Here is a 13,955-nt window from a genome sequence, read left to right on the forward strand (position 1 = left end):
CACTCGAGGGACAAAAGTCGAATTAGAGAGGAAAGAAGCTTCACTTTTTCTTATCATAATACTAGTAAAATATCCTGAAAGTTTCAGGAAAATTGAAGGTGTCAACTATCAGACCCCCATTCACTTTGTCCAGCTTTAAAAAAAAATGACTCTTAAGGACTCTTGAAATTGTTTTAGCACTTCAAGAAGCGACTTAAAGCAGTTATGTATATAGTAAATGCATTTGTTAAAGGTTAAATATTTCATTACTTTATTGTTGCTATTTTAAAATATTACGAAATGCATGTCAATGTAATCTTATGATTGCAATATATTGCAGTTGTTAGGAAGGGACCCAAAGATAGTACCCCGTTTTAGTCTCCACTTAATCCACTCCAGGGATAATCATACCCTTTACGCATAAAACGTTGTAAAACCTCTCAAAGCTTCTAAACATACACTCAAAACTTATTAAAGTTTTTACATCAATTTCTGTGAATTTAATGTAAAGAGGTTTTTTTTTTTCATAATACTTATTTGCTAATAAATGACATTCCAAAATTTTTTAGGTGTCTATAAATAGCAGCACAAGTAACTCAAAACCAGCTGAAGATTGTGCTTGGTCGGACAGTTCCATTGAATTGCCAAATAACATCACTGAAGCTGTACCTGACGAAGAAATTTTGCCAAGAAAGCCTCATTTATCAACAGGATCTCAGCACACCGAGTTGGAAAATCCTTCAGGACCAAAAAATAATGCACTTTTGCGAGCCATCAGCGCAGACGACGTAACTCAGTGGGTTAAATCTCAAGAGTCGTCATTAGCCAGCGATAGTTACGACTTCGACGATGTTTTTGTCACTTACACTGAAGATGAAAAGCCAAAAATGAACAGAGAAACAGATTCTATTTTAGAGTCAATTCGGTCTAGAGCTTTGAGTAGACGCCGCTCTTCCAATCTCCTTGACTATTCCGGAACGAACTCTGCTCTTTCTCAAAGAACTGATCAATGGTTAAATGATCTGAAAGCACCATGGATAGATTCTGCATCATCATCTTCAGGTTATCGGTACCAACGTCTGACAGATGTGCGATCTCAACTGCCAGCGTGGGGTCACATAGTTTCAGAAAGTGAAACCAATGATGATAAGGCACGTTTTAACTCTCTCAGCTACGAAGAATCTGTCACAGATTCATCTGTAAGTGGCACTCATAGGGACCTTCTACAGCTCGGAGATTGGAGTACTCACAAAAGCAGTGAAACTGCCAGTAATGTCTCTTTCAGCTCTACAGAAGTGCCATATGCTTTTGAACTTAATCTTCAAGAACGAATTAAAATATCTGACAAGCCAATAAAATGCTTGTTGGAAACAAGGTAATATACTTTTTCTGTTAGACTAAGAAGGGGTATCACACCCCACATAAGCAGAAACATATATATACAGGGGCGGACTGGCCAGGTCGGCTGTCGGGGATTCCTGACTGGGCCAACCGCCCGGTGGGCCACTTCAAGCATTTTTTTTTATTGAACTTAATACATTTAAATTCACACCTAACATTTTTTAAAGTGTCATTAAAAATAAATAGATTAAACGAATTACATGTTTTTATTTATTTAAAAAAAAAGTGTTTGGAAACTTTTTTTTTCCCCCACCCTAAGCAGGGACCAAAGTAAATAGCCGAAGTTCACCACGTACGAATGCTTTCCTCTCTTTTATCAACTTTCTCTCAAATTTTTTGAGCTCTGGGGGCCATGACTCCCACATCTTGGAAACGGGAGGGGGCCAGAGAAATTGGGGCCCGACGCGGCTTGGAAAAGCGCCCGGGACGAAAAAAGCGGGTTAAAAACTCGTATTTGTACGTCTATTAACAAAAATTGAAGGGACCTGCACCATTAAACAAAGTAGCCCCGGCACTGCTATAAATGTGTGGATCATGCTTTGGGGTGTTGATACATGAGCACGAGCAGGGGCATACACAGCGGGGGGGGGGAGAAGGGACAGCAGTTGGCCCCGATCCGATCCTGAAGAAGGCCCAAGATTTTTTAATGAGGTTTGAAAAATATGTAGGGACGTAGGGGATAAACTAGAGGGGGACCCGTCAAAGTCATTTGTGACGTGCCCCAAAATTTCTGTGCACGCCCCTGGTATTCACTGGTTGTGACAGATTCAACTAAATGCTGTCAGTTGGCTAGATATTTCATTGGTTTAATGTAAATTATCGCTGTACGAGTGTTTTCATCTCCGAATCTCACACGGGAAAGCTGAAGCAAGTCTAGACAACGATAAACTGAATCTGAAACAGAACAAAATTTCGACTTCGATAGAGCTCCTGAATACAGGCGCATTTAGGACTGAGTTCCGGGGTGGTGGGAAGGGCAAGGTTTCTTTCTTTCTTTCTTTCTTTCTTTTTTTTTTTTTTTTTTTTTTGAGCTACATTAGTTGAGGAGTAATTTATCAAAAGGGAACATGCCCCCCCCCCCCCCCCATTTTTAGAAAAAATTCATTTTATGATATTTTCTAAATCTTTCAGACGACCTTTTTCAAATTACTCTCAAGAAGACCGAACATGGAAAATCCTATTTTATTTAAGGGTAAAGTGTGGCTTTTGGATCAGAAGGTGACATATTCGTCCTCTGCAAGTTTTATTTTGAACAAAAGGGGACATATTCTGAAAGAATCTGTAGTACGAAGACTTTTAGATCCAAAGGAACACATGTCCAAAATCCTCAAATTTCAATCCACTACTTTTAAGTTCGTGTACTTCGATAAGAGAATATGAGAAGGTGAAATACTATTACAGTTTTGTTGAAATTGGAATTTTCAACATTCAGATTTTCGTTCAAAAGGGCACATATCCAAAATTAAGATGGCGATATCTCCTTGTTTTTTTTTTTTTTTTTTTACAAAAACATTTCTTACTCTGGCCCTTTGATCTGCTGTGCTTTTGTGCTCAATTCTGTACCCAGAGAAGTTGATAAAACTATTTTGATCTTACCTTAATTCGTTTTTCTCACCTCCTGAACATTTTTGAAAATGAATATGTTCCTTTTTGATAAATTAGTCTTCGGTTGTAATCAGGGCTAGATTTATGCTTAAGGTATTTCGCGTTACCTAAGGTATTTCAGATATGAGGTCCCTCTGTAGTCTAAAAGTCACTAACGGTACTTGCCTTAAGTCAGCAATTGAGGACTTTGATGCAAGAACCAGTTCAGTCCAAACTTTTTTTTTTTAATTCATTTTTGCATGTGGCCGATAGTATAGAAGTTTCAATCGGTGCTACAACGGGAACCAAATGTAAGATCAGACCTCTGCTTTCTAGTAAATAATGTGGGAAAGATATTAGCCTTTTTACCGGACACTGATGTTATTTGTTGGTCTTGCCAAAAATGAGTGAGCCTGGACTTAGTTCTTGCATCAAGGCCCTCAATTGTGTTTTTTAGATTTAAAAATCGAAAAATTGCCAGACAAAGTCTTCGAACCTTCGCCGTTCCCTTAAAGTCACTAAAGATAGCTTAAAATTTCACTTTTTGAAATTTACGTGGGGAAGCTCCGTAACCCTTTTATAAGCACTATAGCCAAAAATTGATTTCAGTTTCAGAAAAAATGCCCTGAGGGAACCAGTGTTTCCACCAGATCAAAAAAGGGGCCAGTGCGCTTTCAGGTAAAAGGGTACTGTTTAGAGAAGTTTTATAAAACACAAAAGGTGCTTCTTTTACTTTTTGATTTTCTAGGTACATACAATGTTCAAGTGTTTTCCATCGTAATTATTTTTAAAATTTTGAAAAGCTTTTGATGTTTAATTTTAAAGGTAATGCAAAAAATATTCAGATATATTCTAATCAGATTCTTGCGGATAAGTTATTGAAACGAAAGAGTGACATTTCAAGGACAGGCTTATGTGAATCTTTACCTTTTGAAAAAAAAATTAGCTTTTGTGCAGTTTTGTCTAAAGTTTTAAGGGACAAGGAGGGATGATCAAGTTAAGGCTTGAAAGTTAGCTTAAAAGCGGAAGGGTACAGCGTCCTCCTAAAAAATCTGGGGGGAAACACTCGAGAAACCTGTCCCCTTTCCTTTTAATGTTTTCAAACACATTATAAGATTATGTTTTTAAAATTCCAATGTCTAAAAATTAAGGAGAGTCGCCGGATTCCTTATAGTAACTAAATGCAGTTTGAAATTGAGTAGAGTATAATTCAGTTTTTAAATGCTTCCAAATGAGATCACTGAGCCTCCTTTTCTCTCAAGCGTGACCAATGCTAGTTTTTAGTTTTTTAATAGTTCAAAATCGAAACGTTTTCGTAGAGAGCTCCCGATGCTTCCCTGTTCCATTAATTTTACCAAGGGTAACTTAAAATTGTATTTCTAAAACTTCCCATTTTGGGGAATTTTTGGGAAGAGTCCTCGACATTCTATTGTAACAAAGATAGCCAAAATAGATTTCAATTTTGAAAAAAAAAAAAGTTAAGAAAACAAAATCGTGCTGGAACCTTTTCTTTTTCCTGTCTTCAACGTTACCGAAAATTAAAAATACGCTTTTTGACATCAACTTTGAAAATATCCCTTGGAAGGGAACTGGAATCCCTTCGCCCAATTCTTTTCTCCTTATGCATATACAGATCAATCAATTTCGAAACATTTCCGGGGGAATTTACCTGATTCTTCCCTTTCCTTGTGTCCTTCCTATGTTGTCAGTATAGAAGCCTAAAAATATGCCATTTAGGACTTGTAACCATTAGTATCCTTCTTTCAAGTCACATTAAAATGTGTAAGTGTTAGCTTTATGTTACGTTTCACAATTTCCTTTTTTTTTAGAACTTAAAAACTTGATTTAGAAACTTAAAGGGAAATAGGAACTATAGCGGTAGTTTAATGTCTTTGATCGGCTCAGAAGAATCGAGATCCGGTACTGGTTAATTTAACTTCTTTAATGTACAGAGGTGGGCCAAAATACTCTTATGCCGACTGGGCCAAAGTCAGCCAGTCCGCCCCTGTATATATATATATATATATATATATATATATATACATATATATATATATATATATATATATATATATATATATATATATATATGTGTGTGTGTGTGTGTGTGTGTGTGTTAACGAAAAATTAAAGATAACACATCTTGCCTTTCTTAATGTGTAAGTCCAGATGCAGTGTAAAATCTATCAGGACTAAAAACTTGGAATTTAATTTTTTATTTCATAAACAAAAAACAAATTACAGCTATGAGCATATTACTTTGGCAGTTAGGCTATTTGCCCTACTCCATCAGGTTAAATGCCCGACTTGAGCTAACACCACCAAATTTGTTAGAATAAGCAAAAATCATAACATGAGCAACGGAATGCAAAATCAATATAAATTTCTAGCAAAATGTAGGAAAGTGAAAATATAAAAGGTTTTAAACTGCGTTAAAAAGTGTTATAACCTTCCACTTTGCTATGAAACTGTTATCACCTCTAAAAATTTGCTGAAATTTATTGTAATTACCTCTGAATATTCGCTGAAATTGGCTGTAGTGTATGAGGAAAACTTTTTTTATACACAAATGCTCTTGAAAAAGTCTGCACAGGCGCACTCTGCATGGGCGCCCATATAGGGGGGCAAGTGGGGACTCGAGCCTCCCCCCTAAGAAATTAGAACTTCCTTGCTTTTAGTACATTTTACTTCTTAAAAATATAAAAACATTTCTTCTCCAGTCATTAATGAATAAGTTCTTTAAAACTTCAAATTTTAATGACTCTAATCTGTCATTAAATCGGTTTCCATGGGGAAAATATCTGAACCCCCCTTTATAATTTTGCATATGGGCGCCCTTGGCACTCTCTAGCTGAAATCGTGAAATACAGTTAACTGGGGCGCTTTGCCTGGCGGGACGTGATACCCCTGCATACATTTACTCTAGTTTTTATACTCATTTCATAAAACTGCGAATAAAAACAATAAAAAAGCAGCTCATACTTTGAATATTAATAAAAAGGAAAGTAATATTTCATTTCAATACAGCTCAAAAAGTAATAAAATTATTAGTTAATTTTTAAAAATTAGTTTTAGTTGTTTTTTCACGTTAAAATGACACTTTTAGACGACTTAAATTTTTTCTCTTATTCTTTGAATATGACGCAGAGTGAATTCAGAGAAATATAAAAGTTTTAAGCAAGAAAAATATTTAAAATATTTTGAAAACAGTAGTACTGACGGTAAATAACTGAAGTAAATACCTCTCTCTTGAGGCTGAAAAGTTCTTCCAACAGAGTAAATTATGAAAAAATTAATCCATCTTTCACCTAGAGTTGGTCACGACTGAAGGATCAATTATTGTTCATTAGCATTCCGATACTGGAAAATTAACGAATTCACCCTGTATACTAATATTATTAATGAAGTTATTTCCCGCGTTAAAAGTCAAATAATTATCATGCAAAGATTTGGCACATTATGTCGCATTGGCTTCATTAATGGAAACATTAAATGAAAAGAAAAATCTGAAAAATAGATCGTCAAATTACTCTAATTTTCAATTTTTTTTTTTTTTTTTTTTCATTAATCTCAAAAACGTCCGACAAATCCATTTTACTACCGATTAATGAAAGACATTTTAACATACATATAAACGCTATAATACGTTTTTATTATTTTAAATTATTTAGATGCCAGAACTATATAAATCCATAAAATTTCAGATGCGCTGGCGAACCTACGATTATTAGTTGTGCTGGATGCTATGGAGATGATGAAGCAGTGTTAAAATGGACCAAAGTAGGAAATGAAGTAAGCTGATTTTCACATATTATTTATTTTTTTAAGTATTTATTTCAAACAGAAGCGGTTTCAAATAAGGTGACGATATATATTTATTTAATTCAGTTTTTTGCTCCAATTCCAATACACATTGCATACGCATGTTTCAGGGTTACCTGAAAATTGCAACCATCAAAAAAAATCAACATTGAAAAAAAGACACATCTTCAAGCTAATACCATTGAAAATATCAGATACTCAAGATTGTTGGACATTTGTACGCGCACTTTTACTGATTAATTTTCAGTTTTCTAATAGTTTTACTATACAATGATGATTTTTTAGAGTATAGGCGAATGCGGGACAAAGTGAAATGGTAAAATTCATTTACAGCTACTACCCAACTAGCAACTTTTTAACTATGTCCAGTCAATTTATTCCATTAAAAAATAAATAGCTCTAAAGATCTAGGTACATAATACAGGTCAATTTGAAAATTTTATACACATATTTTGTTATTTATCAAAAATAACATAGATAATGTAAAATGAAAAAGGTTTGTGATTAACATTTTGAATTTTAATTGAGATCTACTGAAGTCCATTGGAGTAGTTATTTAATTAATGCTATCCATATTTTGGTGTAAAATGTTTAATACAATGCACGCGGCGCGAAATGGGTGGGGCAAAGTGAAAAAATTCATTTCATTTACTTAAGTCATTTATTTATGAAATACTAACATATTCCATCATTTAATATTCCATGTACATTGCACATGCCTTCATTTATTAATTCACTAATTTATGCATTTATTCACTTATTTTCAAATTCATTCATGTTTTATTGCCGCATTTATTTTCCCAAACATTAATTAATATATTTACTTTTCCGATTATTGTTTCATTATTCATTCATTTGAGGGAAAATATTTTTAATAACAAAATAATGCTTCATTTGAAAAATATTTTATTTTTCATTTTGACACGTATAAGGAACAAAGTAAAAATTTTCCACTTTTTTTCTGAAGCTAAAAATTTATTGCCAAAAATGAGAAATACTATTTCAATGCAAGCTATTCACATTAGGGTTTCCAATTCTGCGCCGAATTCAGTACTGCGGGATTTCGGGATCGTCAGGAGCCAATCCCGCGGGATTAAATTTAATTTGAATGTCAAATAGAAAAAGTTGTGCTTTTTAGGAAAAACTGCTTTTGTTACTTGAATTAGTAGTTTTCTCTGATTCCGTACACCAATTGTAGAGCACTACAAAGTCAGATCCCAGTTAGCAATTATCGTTTGGTATGCAAAAGTGTGCCCTAAAAAAGTTCGATGCGTCTTAACTAAGAATCGCTCACATGGGATGAGAAAGGATTTTTGCTCATAAACTAATGCCGTTTGATGAAAACGCGTGCATTGGCTCCACTGCAGTTGGTTTTAGCTTGGATAATTGTGGACAATAAGCAAAAGAACCTCATAAACTTCCTGACCTTATAAAAAAATTTCATATGGGAGTTATGCTTGGTTTTTGCTTAAGGAACTGCAAATTTCGAACAAAAACGATGTTCATTGGATATGTGTTTTTCTGTATCTAATTTAACTTGAATTGAAAATGCCCTTATAGCTTCATTAACTTTGGTCATTGTATCAGTGCATTTGATTCATAACGAGTGAGTGCTGTTTGGTTTCACCAAGTCGCAGTCTCAGTAAAAGGTTTTGGATAATTGGCTAATTTTACTTCTCACTTTAAAGAGACATACAAAAACTTGAGCAGATTAACTTACTGCACTCATGCGAGTCATCTGTGTTTTAACTAAGTTTCTGTTGTATCTATTAGAATCGTGCCGAATATATTTAAATAATGTCAGGTTTATCATGGTCATGGAGAAAAATATTGTGCCCTTTTTGTAAGTTAAAAGTTTTGAGATAATTCCTTAAGCTTACAGAATGGCTCTGACATTGCATTCAGGCTACTCCAGCGGCATTTGCAATCTGTAATACATTTTCCCTATTGTTACCAAAGCGTAACTTTCTGGATTTTAAATTTTAGTGATGGTTTTCAAAAAGATTTTTAAATTGGAAGCTTTTCTCAATAGCTGATCTTATGAAAACGAAAACCTCGAATGATAATGCCAATTCATTTTGAGATAAATATACTCTTTTTTAAATGTGTTTTTAGATGATAAATGATTATTCTTGCAGATATAAGAGGAAGGCAATTCAAACTTTAGATGCTGATTGCGAAAATGTCGTTTTATGAGCGGCAAAAGTTGGAAAACGTTTGCAAGTAAAAAAATTGCGGGACTCGAAATCCCGCGGAATTTTGCTCTCAATCCCGCGGGATTAATCCCGCTAAATATCATGCGGGATCCCGCGGGATTCGGGATCGAAATTTCTGGATTGGAAATCCTATTCAACACACATTGTTCCCTCTCTCTCTCTCTCTGTACAATAAAATTTTCAATTTGTTCATTTTGAAAAAGGTAAACAATCTTAACTAATTCGCTTTGCCCCACATTCCCCTAATTTTAAATTTTCTTAGTCTGAGAGCAAATGATCCAATCCCTAAGGTATGTTTTTATGGGTCATTCTAAGAAAAAGGTAATTATTTTAAATCTAAAAATGTACATGACGCAAAAGTCAACCATGAGTATGTACAATTTTTGCCAACATTTGTCTTTGTATAGTACACTGTGCACTAATTTAAATACGAAAAAAAGTTTAACTTCTGAGTTCAAAAAATTAAAAATTTGCAAATGTCATTACAATTTTTGTCCCAACTGCAAATTTTAAAATTTGAACCTTCATTTTATGATTAAGAAAGTTTTAAAACCTAAGACAACAATTAACTACAAATGTTTCATTTCTATATTTCTACATGTTTTGAGATTAACAAATAAAAAAAAATAAATTTCACTTTTTTTTTTCGCCACTAAAATTTCTCCCAAGAGGTGATTGCTCTTACCAAGGAGCTGAAGTTTTTTTTTTCCCCTTTACCTCTGCCACTAAATTGGCAAATGTTAGTAAACCTTCTCCATATGTGGGGTCAAAGCCAGAATAATCTTCAAACTAATAACTATGAAATTGCCTAATGCTCTAACTGTATAATATTATTCCTAATCTATTTATTGATTAATTTTCTAATAACTTTACTAAACCATAATGATGTTTCACTATGTACTTTAAAATTTTCTCAGGAGCTGTGGACAAACGATCCTATCATTGAGGTATGCCCTTATACAAATGCTATAAAACCTTCTCCGTTTGTGAGGTCAAGGCTTCCAAGAAGAACTTCATCTTTGGCTTCTGTCAACACAGAATCAGAATCAACAGCTCGAGCCTCTCTCACATCCACATCGTCAAGTACAAGTAGTGTTGTGGGAAGTGGACTAGCAAAGGTTCATAATATATTTCTCAGGGTTCACGATAAAGCATGAGAACAACATCAATTTCTACGTGGTAACAAATTTTTACATTTCTCAAATAGTTACTTCGGAAGAGTAACTGAAGGAGGTCCATTATGAATCCGGCCCTGCTATCGTTTTTGATGTCTTCAATGGAAAAAATACTCAATTTCTAAAAGACCTCATGCATGTTTTATTTCCCTCCACTTTACATTCTGAATGTAACGAACATGACTTAAGGACTGCATGTGGAAATAAGGGTAGAACCAATGTATCTATTGGCCTTCCACAAACCCAAGGGAGTAATATTTTTAAGAAACATATCATGGGAATATTCTGTTTAAAAAATACTAAGATTTAAACTTTACATATGCTTTTATTTTAAAAAAAATGCAATCCTTTTGCACCTAATCGAGCTTTTCGACATAAAATGATGAAATATAAATGTGTCATAAATTTCTAAAATGTTGTAAATGTGCTTGTATGTGAAAAAAATTTCCAAGATAAATCAAAACTTTGTATATCCTTATAAAATTTTGTGTGACGTTCTAAAAGTAAAAATCAAAAGCTCGCCACCTGTAGGCGAATGTGTATAATATGGTAGAAGTACTATATTACTTGTACTATACAAGTAATATAGTACCTAATGGCAAGAACACTTCAAATCAGTCAGTAACATTTTTTTTTTTTTTTTGGTAGCATGATCCAAATTCTATTGCATTTTAAAAAATATCATAAACTGCTAAGTCTAACTCTTTGATGTCTTTTTTTTTAATTACTATTAAAGAGTAATCCTGTAACTTTCACAGTTTAAAATTTAAGTCTCAAACTTTTTTCTCATTTGTTAATGTTATTTTATAAATCTAAGCCCTTTCAATCTAAGGTACATATTAATCGATGAAGTAAGCCCTAATCTTCTGATTTTTTATTCCTGATAACGAAATTCGACTAATGTCATGCAATTGTACTAGTCAAATACCTCTTCTATTTTTATTTACTGCTCTATTTATTATATTGAATTCATTTAAATTACATTTCTTCGCAAAATATCGAGACCATATTTGATGTATTAGAAAAAAATTAAAGTGAGTGCAGGTAATAGAATTAGGAGTGAAGTAATGGAAGAAAAAAACTTGTTTTTAAAACATTTAGAATCAAGATAAATGGAGAAAACAAACAATTAAGAGGTACTAAATAAAAATTGAAAATATTGTAATGGCTGATAAAGCGATTGTATTAAAAAGAACATTGAGAAAATCTGTGATATTTTTCAAAATTTCTGGATCGAGTATGTTTCAAAACAAAAATAAGAACTAGAAATTACGTGTAAAATTATGGGCAAAAAATGATCGAATAAAGTATATTCTAAAGACCTCCCTTGCATTTCAATACATTAAAACCACTTGTCAAAATTTATATAGTCTTTGAGGCATTGCATAATTGCTGAAATTTATCTTAAAATTATTTTAAAATCATAATCGATACTAAAAGTATACTAAAATATTTTTCAAAACGCCTTTGTCGTTTTATAAAACTAACAAGTGCTAGTTGCGTACATTTTAATATGGTATTATTCATCTGGAAAAATGTTTGCAGTAAAAACTGGAATAATAACTATGATGAAATCAAATAAGTATCCCGATCTGTCAGCAGCATTGAAAAACTGTTTATGGGTATACAAATGTAAAGCGAATTAAACATACAGTTCATTAGGCGAATAACTATTTTTCTAGGAAAATGAACTTATCATTGTGAAAACACACATTAACACTAATAAATAGAAAAGATTTCATTAAGAATTTTAAAATGTTTACGAGAAAAAAAATGAAATGAGTAATAGAACAAAAAACTTTAGCATTTTTCTAGCATTACATAATCACTAAATTTTTAAATACACTAAATTTCACTTTTTAATTACAGTGATTTATTTCTGTAGTAATAATGCCATTTGTTATTAATAATGAAGTCATTTAACCCGTTTCTAAAAAATCATTAATTGATCAAATGCAATTCGAAAAAACAATAGCAATATTCTTAATCAAAGGAACAAAACATGTTTTATGCAAAACCTAATCCCGTTGAAGTAATGGAAGCATGGTACTGTTATAGAAAATAACGTATATGGGGGAAAAAATTATCTATAGAATCAAATAAATATGTCACTTCCTTGGATAATTGTACAAGGCAGATTGAAATTTGATCTTATCAAATGCAAGGCTAAACTTGGATAAGTCTTAGAAATTTATTTTTGAACAATGATGTCTAAGGATTGTAAATAGTTTGCCTTTCTACCAGCAAATGACTGAAAATCCTAATACAGTGAAACACAAATTTCTTATGAAAAGGGTATTGGTTTGAAATGAAAGTGCCACAAATTTGAAATGAAAATAATCCAAATTCGAAATAAAAAAGACACAAAATGAAAATTGCTGTATTGTGCCTTACTTAGTTCATTTTCTTTCTTAAAATTCTTCCACCTAGGAAAATTCAAATGTATGTTTTATTGTGGAGATTAGAAGTACTCTTTAAATAATGCATCCAAATTTCACAAGTTCTTCTCATTTCATACATTTATCTTCCTAATTAAAGACTTTAATGGTTTTATGGTTTTATGACGTCTAGTATTCTAATCTACAATTTTGTGCAAATATTTATGAATAGACTGCATAAAACAAAAGGTAGAGTAAAATTAAGAAAACAAAAATTTTACATTTCTTCTAACATGAAAAGCTTTTTGACAAATATAACTACTTATGGTAATGTCTTTGAATTTCGCTCTTCCTTAAATTGCCCATAAATACCTTACATATACTAGAAAGCAAATGTTAAAAAAACATCCTGGCAATTGTATTCAAACGTCTTAAATACATGTGTCTATTTGATGTTTAAAATTTGTAAAGTCTTCTTAAATGTGTGTCAAGTATGTGTACATGTAAATATGCATAAATGTCTATTTTCTGATATACCTTACGATTTATTCTCTGTCGGCCATTAACGCACGGAGAGTATCTTTATACTTCAATTTCTTTTGAAGCATTTTAAGAATGCCCATAATATTTAGTAGAAGTGTCTCCAAATTTGTCATTTACTGTTTGATATACATGCCAAGTTTCATAAATATTTCAATATTTTTGCTAATTTTAAAATATTGCATCACATCTAGTTTTTTTCTAAAAAATTATTTAGCATATTTTGGATAAATAATTTCTTCCTTTTATATGAATACATGATTAATTTTTATGGACTTTTTATTTGAATTTACACTTCAAACATTTAAAGAAATTTTTTTCTCTGAACTTATAAAATGTTTAATTGATTTCAAAAAGAAAAACAAAGAAAAGAAAAAATGTAATAGAAACAAGATAAAATGTGTAAGCAATAATATGAATCTAATGGGGTCAAGAACATCACTAACTAGTAGATACCAATGAATTATAAAAGTTTTGAATAAAAATATTTATCTTGAGAAGAATCTTTACATTTTTCCCTCGTGAAGTTTTCATAATTACTTTTGGGTGAAAGCATCCTTTGTTTGCACAGAACTAAAGCCCTAAATCGCAGCTAAAGTAGCGACATGTCCACCATCTTGGGGCTAAATGCCGCTTTCTTCCTATGTCACTGCAATGAAGTAGCGTGTTTTGCTTTTTGATTGTGGTGTTTTTTGATTGTGGACTAACATAGAGTTCATAAGAAACCACAATCAAGAAGCAAAACACGCTACTTCATTATAGCAGGTATAGGAAGAAAGCATTGTCTAGCCACAAGATGGCGGACGTGTCGCTACTTATTCTACGATTCAGGGCTTTACACAGAACAAGAGATAACTTGA

The 13,955-nt window shown here is 32.5% G+C and overlaps 1 protein-coding gene across 1 annotated transcript in view; it reads left to right on the forward strand.

The window, feature by feature from the left end:
* Positions 1–13,574, forward strand: part of LOC129231535 (uncharacterized) — a 242,663-nt gene extending 229,089 nt beyond the window's left edge. Inside the window, exons 23-25 of the mRNA XM_054865877.1 lie at positions 549–1,354; positions 6,669–6,756; positions 9,920–13,574. Of these exons, the coding sequence (XP_054721852.1) occupies positions 549–1,354; positions 6,669–6,756; positions 9,920–10,159 (1,134 nt within the window). The 3' untranslated portion in view covers positions 10,160–13,574. The remainder of the gene's footprint in view (positions 1–548; positions 1,355–6,668; positions 6,757–9,919) is intronic.
* Positions 13,575–13,955: the final 381 nt, after the last annotated feature.

This window comes from Uloborus diversus, chromosome 10 (genome assembly GCF_026930045.1).
Source record: "Uloborus diversus isolate 005 chromosome 10, Udiv.v.3.1, whole genome shotgun sequence".
NCBI classification, from domain to species: domain Eukaryota; kingdom Metazoa; phylum Arthropoda; class Arachnida; order Araneae; family Uloboridae; genus Uloborus; species Uloborus diversus.